This window comes from Tripterygium wilfordii, chromosome 22 (assembly GCF_013401445.1).
Source record: "Tripterygium wilfordii isolate XIE 37 chromosome 22, ASM1340144v1, whole genome shotgun sequence".
Lineage (NCBI taxonomy): Eukaryota > Viridiplantae > Streptophyta > Magnoliopsida > Celastrales > Celastraceae > Tripterygium > Tripterygium wilfordii.
In genome coordinates this window covers 10,059,355-10,087,047 of record NC_052253.1, presented here as the reverse complement: position 1 = coordinate 10,087,047, position 27,693 = coordinate 10,059,355, and the positions used below count along the sequence as shown (strand labels likewise).

The window sequence follows — 27,693 nt, the reverse complement described above, 5'->3', positions numbered from 1 at the left end:
TATTTGATATTAAAATGATAAGTTTTAAAAAAATAAAAAATTTATGTCATAAATTTAAACGGCACGTCAAAGCAAAGTCAACTCCATTATAACGGAATTCAATACTATGAGCTTGTTTACATCGAAACACTAAGGGCAAATGCAATGGTGAAGTGGTATTGGGCCAATAAAGATGTTGTCTTTTGCTGATGTGGCTGTATTGTAAAATGTGTTTTGCTTATGTGGCTGTATTGGGATAAGTGTTTTGCTGATGTGGATGTATTGATATTTAATGTTTTGGTGTAGTTTTGTTGTGGATAATATGGAGGAATAGAATGTTGTTGGGTTGGGTGGAAAGAGAAAGTGTGTGGGAAGAAGAAGTGTATAGAAATTTGTGTTTTGCTGATGTGGCTGTATTAGAATACGTGTTTGACTTGACTTTTTGTGTAATAGAGGTGGGACCGGGCCAACAAAAATGTTGGCCCAATAAATTGTTTCTTATTGCATTTGCCCTAAGTAGAGAGCCTTGTTTAGTCCGAAAAATTGTAAGCACTTACTTTAACTTTTTAAGTACTTTTTCAATACTTATCATAATAACTAACCAAGAAAACAACTTATTCAATTTTTTAAGTGAAAAACGACAATTTTTGCTATTATATACTACAGAGCTGAAGAAAAACAAAGCTAGTACGCAATTGTTGGCATGTTCTTCATGTATAACTAAGCATAACAAGGCACGATGGTGATCAGCATACTGCAGAGTGCACTGTGCATTATTTATCTACCACGTTATGAGTTCTATTGATCAAGCTTACCCTCTCTCCTTATCTATTTGTGCTAGCAATGGAGGGGTTCAGTAGTGGTTTGATGAGAGGGGTCTCTACGAATCCGAATTATAGGTTTCACTGAAGATGTGATAAGTTTCGGCTTACCCATTTGAGTTTTGCAAATGATTTAATGATTTTCTCCCATGGATGTTTGGCTTCAGTAAAATAATGATTTTCTCCCAGAAGACTTGTTACCTGGGAGTTTTCCTTATTACTACTTAGGTGTGACAAGTTGAGTACAGACATCTTGTAGATCATATCATTGTTAGGATTAGATCTTGGGCCTCTCAATCTCTTTGTTACGTAGGAAGGCTCCAGCTCATTAAATCAATACTCTTTTATATTCAGGTATATTGAAGCTCTATGTTTATTCTTCCCATTAGCAATTATCGTAAAATTAAGAGCATCTTATCTCGGGTTTTTATGGAAAGGATCCTCTCTTTCCTTGGGAAGGGTCAAAAACTAGCATGGAGCTCGGTTTGTTTTTCTAAGAAGGAAGGAGGGAAGGGGGTCTTGGAATTAAAAACTTAGGAGAATGAAATCATGCGGCTATTCTCAAAAATGCATGGCATATCTTGTCAAACCTGGATGATTCTTTTTGGGTGTTCAGGGTACATGGGCACCTAATTAGAGTCAGAAGTTTTTGGCATGGTAGCCCCTCTTGGAGTTGGACGAAAAATCCTGCAGTGTAGGGATTGGAATGGTATTCTCTATTAAATCTGCTTGGGAGATTCAGCGTTCTCGAAGGCAGGAGCATTCTTTTCATCATGTGTTTTGGTTCAAAGGCCATATCACTCTCTCTCTTTTCTCATTCGGGTAACATGTTCGCAGAGTTTGTATACAACGGATAGGTTGCACAATTTTGGTATGGATGTCTCTCCTCTTTGTTTGCCATGGGGCTCGGCATTGGAGACTCATAGACACCCTTTCTTTGAGTGTGTATTCTCTGAGGAGGTTTGACTTGACGTACAATCAAATTTAGATCAAGGATCTCTTGGCCAGTTCTTTCTTGGATAGACATAAGAGTTTGGGCTAGTGCTAACTTGAAGGGGTCAAGCTTAATAAACACTATTGCTAACTGTCTTATCAAAAAAAAAGAACGAACCTTGATTTCATCATCTTCATTACGACATATGAGTCCCATCTGAATGTTCTCGTCTTTGCAACTACTCAATAAGCTGTAGATAATTTGAGAGGCAAGCCAGCAAAACAAACAATAACACCTACAAACCTAAATGTCATAATCACCTCCCAAAAATACATGGAGAGACCCTAAAAATTTAGAACTGCAAATTTCTTTGGTGGATGAAAAACAAGGGTGAAAAATGCTGCCTCTACAATCCATTACCAAATCTGCTCCGCCCACCTGTAACTATTTATGCCGCTATACATCCTAGAGGCCGCTATACATCCTGGAGGTCTGGCAGGAAGCCATTAAAAGAATGTTCATGGACCTGCAAAGCAAAAATTTCATATATCCATCATTAGGAAAGAAATTACATGACAGGTTACAATAAAACAGAGAAGGAATTATTCCTATCATAGTCTGCAAAATTATTTTGTGTTGAACACTTTTTCTTTAATAAGTGAAGAAGGATTTACAGCCTAAAGGGGCATCCCGCGCAGTTTGTCCCCTCTATTTAGTATTTCTCATTATAACTTAGGTTTAATAACATCACGCAATAATATCATCTATTTATGTATTTAGCAAACATTTATATCTTCTCACTGAAACAATTATAACAGGGATATACTTGACAGTGTTCTGCACTAAGATGTCATGCTTGTTCTAGTAAGATGTAAGGTCAGTGGTTCAAACTGATGTCATGCTTGTCACTGTTCAATTAACTATAAGAAAATGCAAATAAAGAGCAGGTCCAAATCCTGAGCAAAAGAAAAGAAACAAAGGACACGACTCAAGCTTTAAACATTATCAGGGCAGCAGACAATACTCACCAGTTTCATCAAAATTTACTCTCTCCCCGGTGGAGAAGACGATGTAGAAAAGGGCAGAGAGAAAATATAACAGCGAAGTAAGCAATAGGAACCCTCGGAAGGACCCCATCAGTTCAACAAAATAACCAGCCCCAACTGTACCCAAAATAGCTGCAAATGTTCCAGCCGTATTTGATATACCTGAAATGAGATGTGATAAAATGTTTTAAACTTGGAAACATAGTTTCCTCATACCATCAAGATCCCAACATGTTTTCAATTTAGTTCCCAATATAATGCCCGTTACCCAAAACCAACAAAAGGAGGCAAATGGCAAGGGGATTTGACCTATGAGTTACCACAGAAAGATCATTAATGGAAGCCAAGGCTCAAGTAGGCAACAGATTTTTTTCGGATGGACTATGAAGGCTGTGCACAGAATCAAAACTTACTAGGAGAAGCAACTATAACGACTGTTAAGGAGAAATATACTCAACACATATTAAACCCTAATTTTGATGTGATTCATGGATTGAAGGCACTTAAGGCAGATCCATTCATGATGACATGAAGGTTCAAAGGTGATCCCAAAAAGGTTACGACCCTCGACATGCTAATAAGAGACAGAAAGCACAATGTAATAGATATTCATTTGGACCACTAGGACACCAGAATAACTGCCACATTACTTAACAGATGGCTTTGAGCAGGCATAACATAATTTATATGTGAACTAATGATATCAAACACATGATGTGTAAGATGAAATGAATATTCAATAGTACCATGTAAAACACCGGAATAATGCGGAGCGATTTCCTGTAAACATAGAAGAAGAGTTTAAAGGTTAGAGCAACGTGGAAGTTCCATTTTTGTCACTTGAAAATTTCCTCTAATACCAACCTGAAGGTTTACAAGAAAACCAGAATGACTGAAAGATTTCAGCCCAACAGCTATAGTCAACCAAGCAGATCCAATCCATGGACTTTTTGCAGCAGTTAAACCAACAAGGGCAATACCAGGACCTACAAAACCGATTGACTACAGAAAAGGAATCAAAAAATATTTAAGTGTACAATTGAAATGGAAAAGTGAAGATCATGGAAGTTCAAGCAGAAAGAAACAAAAGATAAGTAACAGAAAATAAAATAACAATAACAACAATAACAACAACAACAACATGTTAGGGACCTATATTCCAGAAGTATATTGCCTTTCACACTATTTACTGCAAAAGACGTAAAAAACAAAAGACTAAGTATGGTGCAATTATTTTAAAGTGACCTATAATCCTCTCCATGATGCCTACAAGCTCATTCAAGAACCAAAAAGACTTTATGGCGTATAAACGTAAAGTATTCCACCTTCATAGAAGCACTTCAACGGGAGAAATTGTGTTTAGATCAAAAGCTGCACATCTGGTCTAACTTGAAAAGAAAATCTATTGAATTATTTTGAGGCTTGTAGTTTTGATTTCTTTATCTCAATATATACAGAAGGAAAATTTAAATCATTAGGTTTCAAATTGTGGTTGGTTAACCAATTACTCTGGGTAAGCTACCCTATCTCTATAAATTAAAGATTATCACCATTGTCATCTTTCAACTTCCGTGAAAAACTAACAAATAGAAGTAGTCATAGTACAGAATGAAGCCACACCTGCATGATCTTCCGAGTCAAACTGACAGTTGTACCTCCTCGTATTAACATGTCTGACCATAGACCAGCAAAATATCCCATTACTGCCATCACAATCCATGGAGCAGCACTAAACCATGATGCCTGTCTAAGGTCAATGTTGTATACCTGTAATTAAATGTCCTCTGTTTGTATTTAAAATAGTTTGTGAAAAATGTATCTAGTAATGAAATAATACTTTTTTTCCTGTAAAGGACAAAAAAATTCAGCACCAAAAGTTCGCCCTTACTGAGTTAAAGTATATCGGCATCCAAGAAAGAATAATGAAAAAACCCTGCCAAATTAAAACATGCTATAATCAGCTCCAGCAGATACTGATTAATGTAGAATGTGAATACAAAGTTCAACCCTTAATAGCCCTGGACTTGGGTAAGGGGACCACAACTAGGTTGGGTTAATCCCAGGGCATTTATGGCACATGTTAAGAAAATCAATAACACAACTTTTGTGATGTAATAGAGAGTGTGTATGCTTACCCAGCTATGCATGGCATTTGCGACTATAAGAGACCATGTTGGCATTTTAGAAAGCAAGCGCCTGAATGGAGGGATCATTTTGGCTGTCCTGGACTTATTATCCACCGGAAAGGAACTCCGCCTATTGTTTAGTATGTAATCCAACTCATATTTTGAAATCTGCTGACTACGATCAGGGGTACTGGATGTTGCAGATAACCAAACCAAAACCCAAAGGAATCCAAATAACCCAAAAATTATGAATGGTCCAAATATACCACCTTGAGACATGAGAATTGGTGACAATGTCAATCCTATTGCGCTTCCAAGCTGAAATCCAGCCATTGCTATTCCAACAGCTCTGGCTCGTTCTGTTTGAGGGAACCATCTAAAATGAAACGTTTATATAGCGTCTTCAACATTTTAGCTTCACAAAGTTTTTTCGAACCAAAAAGAAATTACTTAGGGTAACATGACACATCATCAAATCATCTGCAATCATCCAACGAGAGTTAAGTACACTATTAGTACCTTGCTATCATGTTGTTCATGCAAGGAAGAGCCACACCTTCTGCAATGCCAAGCATTACCCGCATGGCAAGCAGAGCCCATAGAGAAGTTTCTGCAGCCCAGGGAGTGAGAAATGTCGCTAGTGACCACAGTGCCACACCTACTGCCATGACAGCCTTACCACCGTAGTAGTCCACTAACGTCCCTCCGGCTATTGGTGAAACTAGGTATCCCCAAAGGAAAGCCGACTGCCACAATTCTCTATCAATGAGTCAAACACACTTAAGTAAACTGAAAATAGTTCAAAAAATTCATTGCAAACAGTTCACATTAAAGCAAACAATCTGAATTCATATTGAAAAAGACCACTTCACTGCAAACCTAACTGACACAGCAACAGCTCAATTTTCGAAGAGTTCTTGAGTATCATAATGCAGTCAAGTGATTGAAAGTTCGCCTATCATAGTTTTACAATCACTTCATTATGGAAGTAGATACAAATGAAAAGGTGAAAAATAAGGCATGAGGTCATGCTCAAAAGTGTTTTCGGTTTGGTGCATCAAAAGATATCATATAAACAATGGAGAAGTATAAAATAATCAAAGAACTAGCCTCGAGCTCGATCAACAAAAGCAACCAGAAGTATCGGATATGTCCAAACCTTTTGCACAAAGGACATACTTTTTTGCAGAAAGACTAGCATAATCCACAGCATAAGGTTTAATTTTATATAAAATTACCATTTCGGCCTCAAAAGTTCAGTATGAAGCTATGCAACCACGATTCTGTCACCTTTCCCTATCCGCAAGTAGTACATTTAACCAGCCTCAAGAAATACGTCACTATTCAGAATGAGCGATTTTTCACAAAAGAAAAAAAAAATGAAGGGCGAATTTTATTCTACACAAATATCCATATAAAAAGGATATGCATTCAATTAAAGTATAATCAAGGGGACAAACTCAATCTCCACCTGAACAATACCAGAGAACGATCGGCTCCAACCATGAGCAAGAGACAACGGAACAATAGCCACGGACATTACCACTCGGTCGGCATTACAGAGCGCCAGTGCCAGACCAAGCATCGCCACGACTTTGACCCTCGCTGACGTAATAAACTCAGTGAAATTCGGTGTCTGTTGCTCCCTTTCATCTGGAAACGAACCGAATTGACTGTTGTTTGAAGAAACCCTAGCTGGAGATAAGAGGAGGGTACGCAACTCACGCGAGTGGCTCCGAAGATGAATTCCATGAGAAATCGGAGAAGCAACGATGTCGGAGGGTGTTCGATTCGATGATTCAAGGACACGAGAACGGGAGGATTGAAGGTTGCATAGTCTGGATTCGGACAATTGGCCGTGTGGAAAGCGAAGCACAGGATTCAAAGAGAACGCAATGTTCATTTTCAGAGTTATTTGTGAAATTAGACTTGTAGAACCGCTGGGCGGATTATATTTCTATTGTTGATGGTGAAATGACTGGAACTGTCCTCTGCAGTTTGCACTTTGCAATGCTAGAGATGTTCTGGCTAGTAAGGGCAAATGCAATGATTGGTAGGTAATGGGATATTAAACTGTATTGGGAAACGTGTTTTGTTAATGTGGATGACAATGAAAATGTATTGGCTCTCGTCATTATACAATGGTGTTAAATAGATATTGGTGTGAGTTAGTTAATTTTGGTCGCAAATGTTGAATAACATACAACAATATATTTACTCTTGAAAATGATTTTCCATTAAATTACATTAACCATAAATAATTATTTTAATTAATAAAATTTTACACCAAATAAATATAATATTTTTGAAACAAATAGTAAATGATGGAAGAAAAATTTTAAAAAAAATGTAAATGACGACATCAACATTTGTCTTTATTGTATACATGCATCCTCCTTTGCCTATAAATATCCTATACACTCAATATTTTGAGCAGAGCCAAATAGACTTCCCATTCTACTTAAGAAAATTTCATTTATGAAAGTTATCAATACATAATAATGGCTGGAGATTCTTCTCATAGAAGGTGGAGTTTCTTTCGTCGAAGAGCCAACATTGTTAAGGAGGAGTCGAGTGATGATTCAGATGAAGATTTGTATGCTTTTGAGCAGTAGGAAATACAAAATGCTACTCAAATGCTTATCATGATGGTATCACCTGGTCCCGTCCAACCAAGGACACACTTTAACATTCATAGAAATCGCAAGATGGTTCACAATGATCTTATGCGAGATTACTTTGCACCAAATTGTACTTACCCTCCTCACATGTTTCGGCGAAGATTTCGTATGCGACAGGAATTATTTCTAAGGATCAAGGACGATCTAGAAGCTACAAACACGTATTTTCAGCGTCTTCCTGATTGCATCGGACGATTGGGTTTATCTGCTATTCAGAAGATGACAGCTGCACTTAGAATTCTTGCATGTGGTGGTTCAATGGATAGTCTTGATGAATATATCAAAATTGGTGAGTCAACTACGAAAGTAGCGCTTAACAAATTCTGTGAAAATATTTTGGTTTTGTACAAGGATCAATATTTGAGGACACCTACCATGAATGACACTATGCACCTAATGGAAGAAAATGCAGCAAGGGGATTCCCTGGCATGATATGATCACTTGATTGCATGCACTGGGAGTGGCGTGGGTGTCCTTCCGCCTGGAAGAGTCAATACCTTGGTCACACTAGATCTGCTACGATAATCTTGGAAGTAGTAGCCTCGTACGACTTATGGATTTGGCATGCATTTTTCAGTATGGCTGGTTCCCATAATGACATTACTATATTACGACACTCTCATATTTTCGACGATTTCATAAGAGGTCGCACGCCAAATGTACCATTCATTGTCAATGGATCCGTTTACCACACGCCCTATTATCTGACTGATGGAATTTATCCGCAATATGCTGCACTAATGCAATCAATCCCTCATCCACACACACCAGTGGAACAAGTATTTGCAAGAACACATGAGAGTGTTCGAAAGGATGTCGAGCGTGCCTTTGGTGTTCTACAAGCTAAATGGGGCATCACAAAGGGACCAGTTCGTTACTACAAGACTTCTTAGCTTAAAAAAATTATGCTTACATGCATCATTCTACATAACATGATTATTGACGATGAGAGGCATATTGATATCGATCCATGGATGCCTCCGTTCGATGAGGTTGTATCCGCCATTGACACCATTACAACCCCAGAGGTTCTTGCACAATACATTCACTGGTGTATGGAACAGATACGTGATGACCAGATCAATGCAAGTCTGAAAATGGATTTGATGGCTCATATATGGAGTTTGCATGGAAACCTTCAAATATAATATGTGAACTCCTTGTAACCAACTCCTCAACTGGAACCAGTCTGGTCCTTGTAAGGAATCTATTATCTTTGAAGCATGAAAATGAAATATTGACCATAGATGTCAAAGCAATAAGATTCCCTACATCAATAATGCTCTTTCACAACACAACAAAACATCTACTCAATATAGGACAATCATATCAAATACAGAAATATTCCAAATGAATAATATCCAACGTGAATCACATTCCAAATAAATAAAATTCACAATAAACATATATGAGTCTTTGAAATACAAAGGAGAAAACATCCAACCATCTCAATTGCATGCTAAAGTAGATAGTAGCCAAATTAATAATACGTGAACTCGGTTTCCAGGTTACATCTAGCTAGTGTCATCGTCAGAAGCATGTGTCTCCCTCTCCCTCTCGAGCCAATGGTCGTCCGACATCCTACATGTATTCATTGTCACAAATAAGATAAAGAAACATTTTGGCTATAAGCTGGTATCTATTAAAGTTTTTGGCAAAACAGTCATGAATCAGAGATAAATAAATGAAAACATATATTCATGGTTGTCCTTTTAAGAACTTTAGTGTCAGGCCCCCACCCCTAAAACAGTAATGAATCAGAGATAAATAAATGAAAACACATATTCATGGTTGTCCTTTTAAGAACTTTAGTGTCAGGCCCCCCACCCCTTTCTATCTTGTATAGACAACGTATGCATGTACATATATACAACATCGGTTGTCCAATGAGAAGGGCATAAAATAGAATTCCCACGAATTAAAGTGTGAAAAATAGGTCGGTCTATTAGGAAAATGACAATCAAGAGAGAAGTAGGAGTAAAAAAAAATAGGAGAGAAGGAAAGAATATGAGGAAAAGATAGAGAGAATTATAAGGATAAGAAAAAAATGAACAAAGCTTATTGGAATGGTGTAATGTTCTAGAAATGAAGCAATTCATCCATTATATTGAGCGTTCCACTTACTCAGCCAGCCAATATAAGAAAAGAGAGCATTAATATTAAACTTTCAAAATCAGATCGTCCATTGATCCATAGAATTCACTGCATAGCAACATACCAGTTTTTTTTCTTGGATTTTCCCCAAACAAACAGAATTTGGTAAAATTCAGGCTAAGAAGGAAAGTAAAACTACTAGCATCATGCTAAGATGAACCACCACTTTCTTAGACAAAGGCAAACTACCGTTTCAACTAGTGATCTTTTTTATTCTTCCATAATAAGAGGAGAAGACCACTTGGGTGTATAGGAATCAAAGAGCTAATGCATTACAAGCCATTCATATTTGCAGGGAATGCCTACTAACGTAGTTCTGCTAACATGGCAACCGTACTAAGTTGGCAACGCTTGTCACCACCCAACAATTGCTGCATGAATAAAAATGTATTATCATCCAACAACAATACGATAGTGAGGTAACCAGGTTAACAAAGAGAAGCTAAGAAAAAAATCAGAATTTCAAACTCAACACTCAATTGTTCAGCAAAGGAGGTTCTCAACAAGAGAATAGCATACACAACTTAATGGTTCTCCCCCAAAGAAACAGTCCAAGGAGAAAAGAGTAGCATCATTTAGATGGTCTTCCTACTAGCGATAGTTAACTGCATTATTGTTTTCAATGATGCAAAAACAATTCATGGTAATAAGCATTGCACTTAAATCCAACAAGCCGTTCAAAAACCTAAATTGAACAGCAACAGGGAAACTACAAAGCATCAAACTCAATTGCCATAGAATCACAATAGCCATTTATATCAACATCTACAAGGTATATTAAATTGTCAATGATTAAAATTACCAGCGTTGACACCAATCTGAGTTGGAGGGTTGCGTTCCTTGTTCAGCAGTGTGAATTGGAGGACTTACGACTTCCACGTTCTTATCCTTTTTCATATCTGTAGAATTAGAATAAGCTTTAGTATCTACATTATTAAGGCTTACAATTAAGAAAAGCTAATAGTATCATATTTATTTAATATGATTGTACCTTCCATCTCCGCTTCTAGCTCGACCTCTAGGGCAGCAACCAAAGCATTCAGCTACCTATACTCAGTCTCTGATTGTACATGCCAAAGTTCCCTTCTTACGGATATCAAATCCTTTGTGATCCCGGCCATGTTCCTCATGATCTTTGATTTTTTGGCCTTCATGGTGAGTTGTCTCTCCTCCTCATACGCCTTTTTATCATCCTCATGGCGCTGCCGGTCAAATTCTATTTTTTCCCTTCGTGTATCTTCGTGGTTCTTCACCAATAACTCCCAATTTGAACGGCTTTGATCTCAGCACTATATTGTTGCCATTTGGAGCAGCTCCTCAGCACCAACCAACAATGCTCGTACTTGAATTGATGATTGTATGTCTTGTGGAATAGTGATCTTGTAGCTTGTTCCTGTATACGATTGGGGAAACATAAAAACAACTATCAACTAATATTGAGTAAAAACTAAAAAGCTTCATAAAAATGGCAAGGACATTTTCCCAAAAGACAAGTAAATCCAAACCAAATGTCAGTTCAATGAAGAACAAAAGGCCCTCTAATATGCAGAAAAAAAAAAAGAAGACAAGATTAAGTTAAACAGATTTTAATAAGTGGTTCAAAGAAGTTCATAAAGTTAGGATACATTTAAAGAAGTTTAAATTTTAAAGAGCAATTTTTGGATGTATAAAACAATGGTTAAAAGGCCATCCAAAATGTAGAAAGCAATAGCCATTTATATCAACATCTACCAGGTCTATTTCACAGAAATCACCATTTTGGGACAAGATGCAGCACAAGATAGACGCCAAAACAATTTATTGCGATGTGAACACATAAAGGAGAAACTCTTCCATTGATGAATTCATTTGAATTATATTTTAATTATAACACGAAATCTTGGAGAGTTTGCTTTCCAATCTCTAGGGAGATACAAGAGAAGTTTGACATGGTACACCAAAGCAGCAACAGGGGAAAGGCATTTCACTTTTCTATGTCATATACCAATATGAGTAAAATTAAATACCATATGATGCATTACACAATCCTCCACAGAAGGAAAGAAGAAGAAAAAATGGTTATGTTCTTTGATTCCCAGTCATATTAAAACATAGAACCCAACTATGCCTACATGTCTGCATAGATTTGATACAAATCACCATAAGGCAACACTTATATAATGACATAGTATAAACACACTTATTATTAAGAAAATCGACATATAATGTACCTGATCATGTATGGTGTAGCCACTAGGGATTAATTCCATGCTCTGCTCCCATATTGCAGTCCATTTAGTGACCCATGGATGAATAAGCCCCCATCGACTTTCGTAAGCCTGCTCATTCCTGCATCCAGCTGTCGGTCCTCTTCGTTGAATAAAGTCTGACCTGACACGTGTCCAAAAGGATTGCTTTTCCTGATTAATTCCAGTGATCGAATCTGTTCCAATTGTGACCCAAGATTTACACAAATCGACATCCTTCTCTAGTGACCAGTTTGGTGGTCTTGGGGTGCGCTCCTCAGGAGGAAGGTGTGACTTCCTCCTGCGTCTTGACCCTCCAGCCTCGTTTGGCAGTACAGTAGGACCCGATGCTGGCGTAGTTTGATCAAAAACCTACTGGCTTTGGTTCACATTGGGTGCATTAACAGTTGGATGGTGGGTCATATTTGGATAACTTTGGTTGTTTGATATATTACATACAAAGTGCTGGAGTGTTGATGGGTCAAATCCAGATTGCACCATTTGGAAAAAGTAATTCCAAAAAGCAGAATTGTCACCTGGAATCATTTGTTGATGATTTGGTGGATGTTGGGAATTTGGAGGTTGGCTTGGGTTCATGGCACCGTTTACTGCAAAATAATTGGAAGTGGGAAGGCTCGAAATTGCACCACTATATTATGAAGTTATGCTACATCGTAAAAACCAAACAACATTTCTATTATCCCGAATTCAAAAACTGAGCCAATACAATCAAACAAAAATTAGGGTTTATACGAATTTAAAAAAATGATCAAGAGGAGAACGAATGAAAAACAATCAAAAAACACAATCCATAAACATCACAAGCCAATCGCATCGATGAAAGAAACGGAAACACGAAATTAGAAGTCCATACAAACATGAATTTTGAAGTTCAGAGAAAATACCAAACAGATGCTTCTTCAATGATCTTTCTAAGGATTGCGAGACATAGAGAGAAAAAGAATAAAACAAGGGCTAGGCAATCAGATTCAAGGACCTCACCAGAACAGGTAAATCAAGAAGTAGATCCACAAACCTGATATTCTTCTTCTTCGACGAGCAACGATCGAGGACCCATAGTTGGAACACAGGTCGCAACGTCAACGATACTTTGCAGCCGGAGGTTGTTTCAGATGAGGTAGCTGGAGATAGTTCTTCACCCCTAATTAACAAAAGAGATAAGAAGATGAACAACGATTAAATAGAAGAGAAGGGTGACATTGCTGAATCGCTTGCTAGTTCCGGTGAAGCAATGAAACAAACAGAGCAGAAACACGGGAAGACGAAAGATGACAATCGAGCCAACCACAGACCTTTGTGCGTGAGACCCCAATGGGTTGTGAGATTCACGGATCTGAGAGAGAGCAAGAGACGAAGAGGAGGCGCAGGGGAGAGAATGGGTATGATTCGTACCTCACGTGAGAATAGGTTTGCAGTTGGTGTTTGTGCGGGCCCACACCAGTCAGGCAATTTGAAGCCCCAATCGAAGTCTTTGTTCTCCAAATTGGTCCAGTAACTTTGATTGCCAAAAAAAGCCCATCATTGTATGGATTCAACCTCTCCATTTCCCATTAAAGATCCATTTAACCCATCAATTCTTGCCAAAAAGCACACCATTGCATTTGCCCTAAGTATGTAAATTCATCGTGTATTATTAAGGCTTATTTGGGACTCCGCATAAAATAGTATAATTTTGCTATCTAATGTATAATTTAATTATATTTAGTATTTGAAAAAAAAAATGTTATATGACTTGTCTAGTATAGTTCATATACAATACATTGTTTGATTTGTTATTACAAAAAATGATAGTTATAAGATACATGATAATATGTATTAACTATCCCAACTAAAACAATTACTTTTTAAAATCATTTTCCTCGTATAATTTTTCTATGAAAATTTAAAAATAAAAAAACCCTTGTATTTTTTGTGGCTAAGAGTTTTTTTAAGAGTACAAATCATATATAAAGTGACAAGTAGTTAGGAATTTTTTTTAAAGAGCGTGTTTTTTTATCATTTGACATGTAACTTTTTATCCTAGGTGCTCCGTATAAAATTAAGACGTGTTGGAGGAGTTTTAATATTATATGACATGCACCGTATAATAGCCTCATTTTACATAAAGTTATACTATTATAAGTTTTTAAAAATCAAGGGAACACCTGATAATTTCATGATAATATTATATTATATGGAATCTTATCTTTTACTCCAAACGTACACTAGGAGACTAATGACCATGGCTCAGTTATGGATTTGCAATTGGTCCTTGGTTCAAAGTTCTGTTTTTCGTAAGGCTTGGTCAATAGTTCTTAAATTGATGACCAATTAGACATGACCCCATTCCAGCTTCACGCCTAAAAATTTATGGGGACATTAGAGGTTAATACAACTTTTGGTGATTTTAAGAAAGATTATCAGTGTTTTAATTTGACCACCGAGTTTTCAATTATTTCAAATTGATCACCGATAATTTAATTTATTCCAATTAAGTCATCCAGGCAAAATTCGACAACTTTGGTCAATCAACCTACTCAGATGGCAGATTGACCGTCAAAACAATTATTTCACGTCTTCCACAATGCTGTGGCGAAGTGATGCCTCTGGAACCCATCCGACCTTGGATATACTGGAGCTCAAACATATTCAGTAGGCAGACAATTGCGTTCTATTCTATGGTATCAACATATATCTGTAAATTGTAATCTGTATACCCAACTGTAGAACGTGAAACTGATAATAACTTTCAATCTCCATAGTTTACAAGCCATCAAGATGGCTTGGTCTCCAAAAAATCAATAATCTCATCTCAGAAACACACAATCGCTCAAGTGATCCATATCCAAAATAAAGAGAACAGAGATTTAACCCCAGTTTTGATTCCCAAAATAAGAGATGAAACTTCGAATTCACTGATAATCAAAGTACAAATAGGAGTACATACACGTATTAGAGCTAAACCAGAGCTTGAATCTCAGACTTCATTGTTAGGGCTTGGAATTGAACAAGTGAACAGTCTCACAAGAATCAGAAAAGAAAAAATGAGGGAACAAATGGATTGAAGATAATAGCCATGGCTATAGACCTATGGCAGGGAAGAGATGTACAATGCTCATGATGGTCTGTGAATAAAAAAAAAGCAGGTGCTGTAATGGTTATTGCAATCATGAAAATGGACTTAAAGAACAATGAAAATGGACTTTTGTTTCCAAGCCTTATCAAAACATTTAACTTCATGAAGACAATGGTCCTCAACTCCTCATTTCCATAGCACCAAAAAATTTCTGCATGTCGCGTTTCTGTAGTGTCTATTATTAACAGTGGCAGGAAAGGTATAATTCACCAGTGACACTAACTTAGAAAATTCACCAACAACCAAATTGCATCAAACTGTATTTACTTCAAATATAGTAATCACAAGAAGTTACATGGAGTAAAGCTTTCAACGCCTAGAACTTCCAATTATCAGATTAAACCTTAAAAGATTTTCTTGGCAAGGAAATAAACAAACACGAATTGTACTGAACCTTAGTTCCTCCCTTAATATCTAATTCCAAAAAAGTAACTACGCAGCATACACCACTTGCTGAAAACAAAGGCAGTGAGTTATATCACATTTTACTATCATGTTTACCAAACAACGAATGACGACCTTCAGCAATTAACTCCCCAGTTACTTTGTTTTTCACAAGAACAATCGTTCCAGAGTAACCTCCTTTTCTTCCTAAAACCCTTGAAGTAATCTCTAGCTCGTCCTGCAATTTTGGCATCATGAAATCAAAATTTATACCACAACAGAGATGAATGAAAGCTTTGAACGTGAAGCAACAAAACAATTAATAGTCAAGGAAGCAAAAAAAATAAAAATGCCCAAGATTTTGAAATTACAAAATCAATCCCCAACAACAATATTGACATAAAAGAGAGTGATAATTTGCATTCAATCCAAATTTCCAATCAAAGACCACAAAATTTGCACCTCGTTGCATTAGAAACTACCAGATTTCATCAAAAGAGAGAAATTTAACAACAATAATTGGCACTATTTTTCATTGCAACAAGAATTTTCATCAGGCATGGTATACATACATGGACCTTCGCAGTGGAAATGAATGAAATTGACATGTCCACTGAAACATTCATCGGAAGACCCTCAACATAAACCACGGCGCCTCCGACTTCATCCACAAGATTCGCAATCGCGCCTGTAGCCAACTTTCCACTCATATCCTGGCCAACAACAGTTCAATCGAATCTAAAGCTCTGTTAATCATGAGAAATTCAGCAAAAATTTCAATACTAGTAAACAAAATTCTGCAAAATTAATGCGATAGGGAGGTTTTCGATAGTCTTACGGTAAGGCGAGGAGGGACCTTGAAGGTGCAAGAGACTAACCCGGGCTCGACTCTGTCGACTTGGATGCCTCTCAAGGCAAAGTCTTCGTAGAAGCTGGTTTCGATGCCGACACGGTGAGGGTGTACGGCTAGTCGCGACACAATCTCTGAATCGTCTTGCTCAATTTGCAGAAACTCCTTCACCTTCTCCATTTCGCTGTTTCGTGATGCTTTGTCAAAGATTTGCGAATTCGTATGTGGTCGACTCTGATATGAAGAAGTGAATTTGGTTATTCAGAGTTCAGATGCTACTGACGCGCCGAATTTGGGCTTGACATTGGTCTCGAATCGGCATGTTAGATTGTTAGGGTTCCGGTGAGCCCATTTAGCCCATTTATACTTGACTGCCATAGGCCCATATTTCTAGCTTTCATTATTTGGAAAAATTCCAAATCGGTACCACTTGTGAAACTTTTGAACACTTAAGTCCAATCCAAAAAACTTTACCCCTCTAAGGTACCACTAGTATGCTAATTATTTTTTACCCTTGTCTTCTTCCTCCCACAACAACTACACTTCTCTTCTCTTTCTCCCTCCTCTCTCTTTATTGTTGTCTATTGGTATTCAACCTAAACTCAAGCTCACATCAACACGTACATACTCCGACCTTCCACCACCACCAATGGCCATCCATTTGGCCGGAAAACAATTGGAAAGTCGCAACCACCGCAAGACAAAAGCCTCAAATCTAACATATTTTGACGACGGTTGGCTACATCACCACTACCGTTGGACTCCCTTCACTGAGACGCACAATGCCCATCCAAATATGACCCAAAACAATCACTGGATATGGCTGTTTAAAAACAGTAACATTGGTCGGCCAATGTTACTGTTTCAAAATAGTAACATTTATCGGCTAATGTTATTATTTGGAAAAAAAACTTTAAATCTGACCGATTCCGACAACGGTTCACCATACTATCATCATCGTTGGACTCCCCTCATTGAAGCACACAATGTCCAACCATATACAGTCCAAAACAACCACTGGATATGTCCATTTTAAAACAGTAACATTGATCAACGAATGTTACTGTTTTAAAACGGTAACATTGGTTGGCTAATGTTATTGTTTTGAAAAAACTTCAAATCCGGTTGATTCCGATGACGGTTTGCCACACCACCACCATCGTTGGACTACCTTCATAGAGACACACAATGCCCAGCCATATCTGGACCAAAACGACCATCAAAAAAAGATATGAGAGAGAGAGAGAGAGAGATGTAGTAATAAGAGAGAGATGCAGTAGGAGAGAGAGATGTAGTAGGAGAGAGAAAGATGCAGTCGAGAGAGAAGATGTAATGAGATGAGAGAGAGACAGTGCATAGAGAGAAAGTAACAAGGGAGAAATCATATTAGATCTAAATCTCTTTGAAAAACGGACAAAAAAAGAATTAGATAAAATTTAAATGATTTAAATAATTATATAAAAATAAAAAACCCTAAACCCTAAATGATTTAAAAAATTTTGGAGTGGACTTAGATGTCCAAGAGTTTTGAAAGTGCTATTGATATGTCGTTTTCCATTCATTAGTAATCATGAGAAACTAATTACATATGGAGAAATTTTATTTACCCCACATAAATTACTAAGTTTACACCATCAACTTTAATCCTATAAATTTACTCCAACATTTTTTATTAAGTTTACATCAAATATTTAGTGAGTAATCCAACATACCCTTCAACTGCAAAACTTGAATTAACAAATTATTAAGTTTACACGCAACAATTCCACCAGTGACCACCGAACTCAATGTCTCACAATCAACACCCATGCTCGTTTGAATCAGCCGACGTCGACAACAACTTCCGGCAACCTTGCACGCTGCCAAAATGAAGAAAAAGATTTGTGTCTTGAAATTTATGTTCTTTGCCCAGCATTTCTGCAGTTCATTCGAAGGAAATTTGAATCAACTTTGGCAAATGATCCTTTCTCCCATTTCAATGGTATTGAAGAACATTTTTTTTTTAAATGGAATAATATTGAAGAACGTACTAATGTTTAAATTGATCCCTTTTATGCTCAACCAATTATCTCTTTCGATCTTCTTTTTTTTTTCTTCGTCCATCCCACCTTAGATCAAATTATTTTTCTTCAATAGATACGCCTATGTCGCTCATGGAAAAGCAATCTCCATTGACTATCTTCATAACACATGTTTTAGTAACCCTTCTCATCGACTCTTCCTTGGATATTTCCCTGTACGCAAGCCATTTAGAATACTTTCTGCTTTATTTTGATTTTTGTTTCTTTCAGTGCAGAAGCTGCTCTACATTTATCTTGTGAAGTTTTGATGTAGCCATGTGTAAACATATAAATTTCTAATCAATATCTAAATATTGATTTTCAGTGAAGGGTATATTTGTCATTTAGAAGTGGGATATATATGTAAATTAAAAGAAAAAGTAGTGTCAACTTAATAATTTATGTGATGTAAATAAAATTTCTCTTATGCACGACTCTACAATTCATTATAGTTATAATTCACGTCTGAATGGTGAAGTGAATGTCAGCTAAATTTTAAAAATGAGAAAATAAAAATTTGATATGATGTAATCATTAGATTAAAATTGCCTAAACCACATTTTATACCCTCAAAGTTACACACTTTTCTCGTTTTTGTTCTTGAAGTTTAAATTTTTCCCAAATATCCTTAATGTTATAAAAACCAACCCAAATTTGTCCCGATCTCACTCTTCTGGTGATTGTTTGCTGGATTTTGCCTACGTAGCAACCGAAAAGCCATCATGACATACACGTGTCACATTTGACAAGAAAAAAAAATTACATGTCGGATCCACATCAAGCCACTCCTTTTCCACCTCAAGCCAGTCTTAAGAATGCATGTATCTGTTCCATATACCCATCCTAGACATCATATCCGACATCGGAGGAGAGCGGCGGACCGTCATCAATAAAGGAAGGAGTTGGGGAAGGATATCTGTGAGAGGCTGTTATGCAACCAAGTGTAAGTCGACCAAACAACACATTGTCGGAATTGAGATCGACGGTCTCCAAGCTGCAACAAAGCAACCACAGTCTGAATTCTTCATCGATAGATCTCTGGTGTAGTTTCTACACTCCTTTAGTACTTTTCTTCATGGGCCTAATAAGGCACGACCCAAACAACCAGCCCATCTCCCAAGACCTTGCCCAAGCAAATACAATGTCATAAGGTTCGTAACAATGTCTCCCCCTCAAAAACAACTTGTCGGCAAGGTGTGGAATCCCACAAAGTGAGACTATTGGAGCCGCCAGGATCAAATGGAAAATCATTGACATCAATAGCAATGGACACTAGTGCAACTCATGGTGTTTGCAAAATCATTCCTCCACCACTTTGATTTCCATCCCCCAACCATGCAACTAACCACTCGATATTCCCTACCCAACCAAGCATTTCATAATGGGAAAACTCAAAATGAATATCCCTTCCTTGTATTTTTTCCCGAGTCTAACATCCCTGCAACTAATGGGTAAAGTGATCCTACACAAATTCCCCCATTCAATTCACCAAAAACTCATCTTACTAGGTCTTCATATAGTAACACATGCGTAGGACTAAATAACATCTCCTTCAAGGGTCCCATACTCACTAATGACACTCTTTTCGCATCATCTTCTACTGCATTGTGATCTGGCAATTTTCCCAAATTTTCATCAATTTCTTGCTACATAACACATTTGCGACCTAGACTTTTCTTTTCAAGTAGAATATATTCAGTAGAACTCTCACCCCTATTAATGTAGTCTTCACACACATTTTGTCGAACACCTACCAGGCAGTGGCTACCAACAATGAGTTCTTGGGAACATTGAGTACTAACCTCGAATGCATGAACCACTTGCAGGGGAGCTGGAGGTGGCGCTCAAGCTTGTTCAAGATGATCAAGACAATCCATCATGGTTTGGAACTGCGCATCTAAATGGACAGTGAGGGCAGGATGGCATCGAGAAGGGAAGCTTGGGAATCGTCATTTGCCATTGTTTAGGTTTTCACTATGAGAATCGTTAGCCTCTGATACCAATTGTTGCGCAACCAAGTGTAAGTCAACCAAAACAACACCTTGTCGAATTCGAGATCGGCGGTCTCCAAGCTGCAACAAAGCAACCACAATCTGAATTCTTCATCGATTGATCTCTGGTGTAGTTTCTACACTTCTTTAGTACTTCTCTTCATGGGCCTAGTAAGGCATGACCCAAACAACCAGCCCATCTCCCAAGACCAGGCCAAGCAAATACAATGTCATAAGGTTCGTAACAGAGGCATCAGATCGAGTAAAAGTCTTTCTCTCTCGTAAGGAAGGGTTTTCTCTCTTTCTCACGAAAGGGTCTAAGGAGAGTTCTTGTTGTCTTGGTGCAGGGAGTAGAATCTGTAGATTTTTCAATGGAAGATCTTACAGATAAGTGGAAGAATCTGACCCTTACGGGGATGGAAGAGGAAGGTTTACACTTGGGAGAAGAAGATCTGGAACCTTCAACAAAGCAGGGGGAGTTAAGTCTATTAGGAAGGTTGCATCATGTGAGAAACATTACTGGAGAAATCCTTTCTAATACTATGAAAGGAATCTGGAAACTACGACAACACCCTTCGTTTAGAGATTTGGGTGGAAACTTGTATGCGATTGTGTTCGACAATGAGGTGGATAAATTGAAAATCATGGAGGGAAGACCGTGGTTATTTGATCGTCACCTTTTGGTTCTTCAAGAGATGCAGAGTTATGTTCCTGTGAGGGAGATCCCGTTTGATGATGAGGTTTTCTGGGTACAAGTACACAATCTGCCACTTGCAGCAATGACGGAGAAAGTGGGTCATCTCATTGGCAATTCAATAGGAGTTTGTGTTGATGTTGATACACAGAAGAATGGAATAGGGTGGGGTCCTTACCTTCGTATTCGAGTCTTGATTTCTTTACATAAGCCCCTCCCAAGGGGAAAGAAGATTGATTTGCCGGATAGATCTGTGACAGTAGGATTCTTATATGAGTTTCTACCAAAATTTTGTTACAAATGTGGCCGTATATTGCATGACAAGGGCGGCTGTCTGATTGTTAGTTCTAACCGTTTACATGGGGACGCGGAGCAGTCGGAGTATGGGAGTTGGATGAGGGCACCAAGTTTTATGAGGCGGAATGTTGGCATGAATAGTGATGATTTCCGACATAAGCCATCAATGTCCGATGATCGGAAGGGCGCCGATGATGGCAAACAGCAGAGTTACAGTTCAGCTAGAAGTCAAACGCGTGAGCTGGAAAAAGTGGTACCTGATTTTGTGCAGTTATTCTCAGAAAATCACGGGATTGATAATTTGCCTTTAATTGTGGGAATTGGTGTTGAAAATCAGGTCCAAATTAATTCAAATATTGATTCTATTTATGTATCAACATCAGTGTTGGGCCCACCTGGGGATGGGGTTAATAATTCCAATGAGGTGGTCCAGGTGGCCAACTGTACGGAGACTAGTGGGATGGTGGTACAGGAGATGAATTCTATGATAGTGCTAACAGATGAAAAAAAACGTCCAAAATCAAGTTGGAAAAGGAGAGCACGTTTGGTTAATGATCACAATATGGAGATTGAACTCGATTCTGGTGGAGTGATGAACAACCAAGGTAAGAGATTGGTGAACGAGAAAGAGTTGGTGAAGAAAAAACATTGCTTTAGTGAGGCGGCGGCTGTTGTACAGCCCCGCCAAGATCAATGAGTCTTTTATCATGGAATTGTAGAGGGCTTTGGAACCCATCTACAATTCGTGAACTTGGCCTCTTGGTCAAGCTGAAGTCCCCAAAAATTTGTTTCTTAATTGAAACAAAAATCCTTTCATCTAAAGTTGATTTTTTCCGTAATAAACTACATTTTAAGCATGGTCTGGCAGTGGACTCAGTAGGGAAGAGTGGTGGTTTAATGCTTTTGTGGAAAGAAGAAATAGATATTACAGTACATTCTTATTCACTAAGGCATATTCATGTTACGATTAAAGAAGGGAGTGATTCTCTCCCTTGGAATATAACCTTCTTTTATGGCCATCCTGATGTCTCTAAAAGGAAGTGCTCGTGGGACCTCTTGCGTTTTCTTTCAAATACTATCCACAATCAGTGGCTCTGTGTGGGGGATTTTAATGCCATATCAAATGGGGGGGAGAAGGTTGGTGGTAGTGATAGAGGGGGTACTATGATGAATGACTTTAATGATGCTTTATCAGATTCCAATCTTGTCGACCTGGGCTTCAAAGGAAATAAGTACACCTGGAGTAATAGGAGAAAAAGTCCGGAATCATTTATTAAAGAGAGGTTAGATCGGTCATTGGCTTCATTGGGTTGGTTACAAAGATGGGGTACCTATCATGTGGAGTATTTAACAACTATATCTTCGGATCACAGTTGTATGTATGTTTGCTGGGATGATAGATCATTAAGAAGAAGTGCTCTTACAAGAAGATTCAGATATGAACCAAATTTGGGTGCTAAAGATGCTTGCCACCAACTTGTGAGACAGCAGTGGGTCCGGAGAATTGATAGGGGAGGTGCTCAGTCTGCCTTATCGCATTTGCAGTTGAATTTAAAGTTTTGTGGTCCAAAAATTCAAAAGTGGGTAGTGAAAGAGAGACAGAGACATGCGTATACAGAGAAAGATTTGAAGTCCAAACTTGATTCACTAATTGCAAAGGAGAGTCATGAAAATCAAGAAGCTATTTCGGCTATGAGACATCAGCTGCAAGAGCTATGTGAACTAGAAGAAAAGGTGCTGTTAAATCAAAGTAAACAACATTGGTTAAAAGCTGGTGATCAAAATACTAGTTTTTTCCATAATAGTATGAAGAGGAGGCAGAATTTAAAGGGCATTGACAAAATCCTGGATGTAGGTGGATGTTTGAGAACTACTGAACCGGAAATAGCTGAGGCTTTTCATGCCTACTTTACTAGTCTTTTCTCAGCTGGAAGTATTGTGGAGGATTATTCATTTTTAGATTCAATAACAAGGCTAGTTGATGCTGATGTTAATGAGTCTTTGTGTAGGATGGTTACAAGAGACGAAATTTGGAATGCAGTTCGAAGTATTAGTAGTCAAAAAGCTCCAGGCCCCGATGGATTTTCAGCGGGTTTTTATCATAGTCATTGGGATAATGTGGGAGATAGTGTTGTGGATGCTGTGATGGATTTCTTTGATACGAGTATTATGGATTCTGAGATAAATAGTACTCTTATTGCTTTGATCCCAAAAACGAAAGAAGCTCTAAGCGTTACTGAGTATCGCCCTATCAGTTTATGTAATGTCTCGTACAAGATCATTTCCAAAATCTTGTCTAATAGATTGAGTCTCATTCTCCCCAATATTATTCGAGGTAACCAATCTGCTTTCATTAGAGATAGGTTGATTACGGATAATGTGATAGTGGTGTATGAAGCACTGCACTCTATGAGCCTGATGGCCAGGAGCAGAACCAGATACATGGCTATTAAGCTTGACATGAGCAAAGCTTACGACAGGGTTGAATGGAATTTTGTAAAAGAAATTATGTCTCGGTTGGGTTTCTCAGACAAATGGCAGGGGTGGATTATGCAGTGTATTAGATCTGTGACTTATAGAGTGCTTATTAATGGAGCTACTACAAATTTGATTATCCCAACAAGAGAGGTCGGTTGCGGATTTCACACCTATTTTTTGCTGATGACAATCTCCTCTTTTGTCGGGTTAAAAAAGAGGATTGGATGTGTGTCTACGATATTCTGACGGAGTATGGTAGAGTCTCGGGCCAAATGATTAATTATAGCAAGACTAGTATCTACTTTAGCAGATATACTTCATCTCAGCAAAAAAGCCAGATGATTTCTTTGATTGGAGCTGTGGAAGCAAAGATTTATGATCACTATTTGGGATTACCGGCTATTGTTGGTAGATCACGGAAGAAGGCTTTTATGTTTATTTTAGACAGAATAAGGAAGAAGGTAATGGGCTGGTCTCATCGCAATTTATCTTAAGCAGGCAAGGAGGTTTTTATTAAATCAATCCTTCAGGCGATTCGTACTTATGCGATGCAATTGTTTAAATTTCCAGGAGGCCTTTGTACTGAAGTGGATCAAATTCTACGTAAGGTGTGGTGGGGAGTGAATGATAAGAATAATTATATGGCCTGGTTACCTTGGGCTAAACTATGTGAATCAAAGAAGAATGGAGGAATGGGTTTCCGAAATACCGAGGCTTTTAATGATGCATTATTAGCAAAGCAGTGTTGGAGAATCATTGTTCATCCAACTTCTCTATCCAGCCGTGTTTTGAAGGCAAAGTACTTCCCAAGTTCCGGATTTTTAGAGGTTTCGAAAAAGAGAAATGCCTCTTTTCTATGGTCCAACTTCCTGAGTGCACGATATTTGTTGTTGGATGGATTGAAGTGGCGGATAGGCAATGGGAGGACGGTGAAGATATGGGGTAATCCATGGTTGCCGAAAGCAATCTTTTATGATGAGCAATTAGTGGATAAAGGGGTTCAAAAGTCTATCTTAGTTGAATTTTTAATAGACTGGACCACTGGGTGGTGGGATGCTAGTTTAATTAAAGAAATATTTGATGTTGATACAGCTAGAATGATAATGTCCCTGCCACTTGGTTCTCCACATGTGCAAGACTCGATATTTTGGAATGGAACTGAGCATGGGAATTATACTGTGAGAAGTGGATATTTTCATGCACTTGATATAAGAAGAAGGGAGTCTGCCTGCTGTTCAGAGCCATTGGCTAATCCTCTAGATTCGGTATGGACTCATATATGGTTGCTTGTGGTGCCTCCATCTACAAGGGTCTTCTTATGGCGTGCAGTTCATGATATTCTGCCCAATTTTTCACAATTGCATAGGAGACATATATGTGATAGTTCGGTATGTCCTCTTTGTAAAAGTGCTGAAGAATCAGTTATGCATTCTTTGTGGGAATGCCCGGCAGCAAAAGATGTGTTTTCTATGAGCCTCAAGAAGTTGCAAATGATGGATTCTATTTTTCAAGGCTCTTTCGTCCAATTATGGATTGCTTCCTCAGCTGTTCTTTCCTCACATGAGGTAGCTACTCTAGCTATTACAATGAGGTTGATTTGGCTTAGACGGAATAAGTTTGTCCATGAGGGGACTCTTACACATCCTACACAAATAGCTCTACAAGGTATGAATTTAGCAAATGATTTTAAATCTGCTCAAGTAGATGGAGTTAATGTTCAGCGAGATTCAGTTTCAAGTAATCTCCAGCAGGTTTGGAAAGGACCACAAATAAACCTCATTAAAGCCAATTGGGATGCAGCAATCCAATCTCAAAATGATCGTACGGGTATGGGTGTCGTATTTCGTGATGCTAGTGGGGAGGTCATGGCAAGTAGTTCTTTGTTGAGAATGACTGCACTTCATCCTTCTTTAGCTGAGGCCTTAGCAGCCCTTCATGCTGTGAAGTTAGCACTGGAGTTGGGTTTCACAGAGCTGATTTTTGAAGGAGATGCTGCAGTGGTTGTGGAAGCCATTAATGGAAGTGATGTCCATCGTGCTATTTGGAGTCTGGTTATCATGGAGATAAAGAGATTATTGCGCTTCTTGTCGAGTTGGAAATTTGTCCATATACGACCCACGGCCAATGAAGCCGCCCATTCCATGGCTAAGCATGCCTTTCTCATTCAGGGCATGCGGGTTTGGATTGAGGAGGTACCTTGTTCGGTTGTGCATATTATTCAGGCGGAGAAGTCTTCCTGGACTTTAACTCGTCAAAGCCATGCTAATGACTGCTATTGAGCTATTCTGTTATGTTTTGTTTTAGATAAAAACTGTTTTGTTTTGTCCATCATTTTATGAGGTTGATTGTATTCCACCTATATGGTGGCCCGAGTGCCTATAATGGCATCCATTTCTTTTACTCACGAGCTGAGTATATGAATACATATATGGTCTCTTGACCTTTTCAAAAAAAAAAAAAAAAAAACAGAGGCATCAGATCTGTGACGGGATGAGCATAGGGTTGGGCGGATTCTGATGGGGTGAATTGGTTGCTGTGAATGTTGAAATTGATGAGTTTGATAATAAACGAAGAGGGCCCGGTGCTGGTGGTATGATTTTCAAGCCAGTCTCTGACAGGCGAAGTCGTCGATTGGTACGTTAGCGTTGGCGTCAAGATGGAGAACAACCAATATCTATTATTTTTTATTTTCTTTTACAATTCCACATGTATTTTTTTAATGTAAGAAAAATGCCACATGTAATTAGATGTGTTGCAATTGTCGGAAACATATGCCACATCAGCTTTTTTCGTCAACGACATACCGGAAAATTGGGCTTGGGACATATTTGGGTTGGTTTTTGTAACATTAAGGATATTTGGGGTAAAATTTAAACTTCAATGACAAAAATGAGAATAATGTGCAACTTTTAGGGTATAAAGTATGGTTTAACCTATTAAAATTAGACTCTCTTATTTTAAATTAATTGTGAAATTCCCATATCCACTAAGTACACATGGCCCAAAGAAGCAAATTGCCTTTGTGCATTTGTCGCAGCTTTCTTTGGACTACATTGTTACCATGGTCACACTCGAAAGTGTGACAAGACCCAATGTGATGTTTTGGGCTAATTTATATTGGGTTCAATTACCCATGTCCAAACACAAGGTGTGAGCTTAGATGTACTGTGTATGTTCAAGAGTCCAATCTAGAATTAGACGAATCATTTGGTGGCATAAAACTATTCATCCACTTTATTTATTCGTTTTAATCATATTAATTATTCCCTCCACTGTCCATCTTTCTATTTTGGACTATCCCAAAATTAGTGTCACTTTTCTTCATTAATTATTAATTTTATTAATGTATTCCAAAATTAATTTTTTTACTTTTAAACACCAAATTTCAAGGAAAAAAGTTATTATAAGTCAATAAGGACAAATTTGAGTTATTTTGTGTAGTTGAATTATATTAATTCATGTCTAGCAATCTAGCATGTTTGGTAGAGCTTATAAGTTAGTTTATGAGCATCAAAATAAGTTTTGTCAAACAATCCACATAAACTAACTTAATAAGTAAGTTTATAAGCTCTAATAAGGTAAAAAAAAAGTTTTAAATTGAAACTTATTTTAGAGTTTATGTTTATTTTTTTTCATTTTTTTTTGTTCTTTTTTATTAAGATAACTCTATATTTAACATTATAAAAAATTTTATTTTATCTTTTAGATAAAATTTAAATAGTCTCTTTTTAGAGTTTATAGACTAAGTTATACAATAAATTTCATAAAACACCTAACAATTTATCTTATCGCTCATAAATTAACTTATTTTTTTACAGTCTATAAGTTAATTTATT

General features: G+C 37.7%; 5 protein-coding genes across 8 annotated transcripts; 3 read left to right on the top strand and 2 right to left on the bottom strand.

Moving 5' to 3' along the window:
- Positions 1–1,898: 1,898 nt before the first annotated feature.
- On the bottom strand, positions 1,899–6,876 carry LOC119992253 (probable anion transporter 4, chloroplastic). Of its 4 annotated transcripts, none has more exons than XM_038838944.1 (9): positions 6,378–6,876; positions 5,426–5,652; positions 4,916–5,282; positions 4,669–4,713; positions 4,401–4,547; positions 3,645–3,782; positions 3,527–3,560; positions 2,763–2,942; positions 1,899–2,260 (listed from the first exon to the last, which is right to left on the bottom strand). In XM_038838944.1, the coding sequence occupies exons 1-9, from the start codon at positions 6,807–6,809 to the stop codon at positions 2,253–2,255; spliced, it is 1,578 nt and encodes a 525-aa protein (XP_038694872.1). In that variant the 5' UTR covers positions 6,810–6,876; the 3' UTR covers positions 1,899–2,252. The 4 variants fall into 4 exon arrangements, with proteins under 4 accessions (XP_038694872.1, XP_038694873.1, XP_038694874.1 ...); XM_038838945.1 differs by having other exon boundaries at positions 5,426–5,665; positions 6,378–6,558; XM_038838946.1 differs by lacking the exon at positions 6,378–6,876 and adding an exon at positions 6,145–6,337.
- Positions 6,877–7,407: 531 nt separating this feature from the next.
- Positions 7,408–8,025, top strand: LOC119991526. Its single transcript, XM_038837872.1, has 2 exons — positions 7,408–7,502; positions 7,605–8,025. Exons 1-2 carry the CDS (start codon positions 7,408–7,410, stop codon positions 8,023–8,025), a joined length of 516 nt encoding a protein of 171 aa, XP_038693800.1.
- Positions 8,026–8,037: 12 nt separating this feature from the next.
- Positions 8,038–8,481, top strand: LOC119991525. The gene has a single exon (XM_038837871.1). It carries the CDS (start codon positions 8,038–8,040, stop codon positions 8,479–8,481), a length of 444 nt encoding a protein of 147 aa, XP_038693799.1.
- Positions 8,482–15,332: 6,851 nt separating this feature from the next.
- On the bottom strand, positions 15,333–16,662 carry LOC119991916 (acyl-coenzyme A thioesterase 13). The gene is made up of 3 exons (XM_038838457.1): positions 16,326–16,662; positions 16,060–16,200; positions 15,333–15,725 (listed from the first exon to the last, which is right to left on the bottom strand). Exons 1-3 carry the CDS (start codon positions 16,515–16,517, stop codon positions 15,582–15,584), a joined length of 477 nt encoding a protein of 158 aa, XP_038694385.1. The 5' UTR covers positions 16,518–16,662; the 3' UTR covers positions 15,333–15,581.
- A 5,410-nt stretch (positions 16,663–22,072) lies between these two features.
- On the top strand, positions 22,073–27,011 carry LOC119991524. The gene is made up of 6 exons (XM_038837870.1): positions 22,073–23,922; positions 23,976–24,318; positions 24,388–26,049; positions 26,162–26,229; positions 26,431–26,491; positions 26,895–27,011. Exons 1-6 carry the CDS (start codon positions 22,073–22,075, stop codon positions 27,009–27,011), a joined length of 4,101 nt encoding a protein of 1,366 aa, XP_038693798.1.
- The last annotated feature ends 682 nt before the right edge of the window (positions 27,012–27,693 follow it).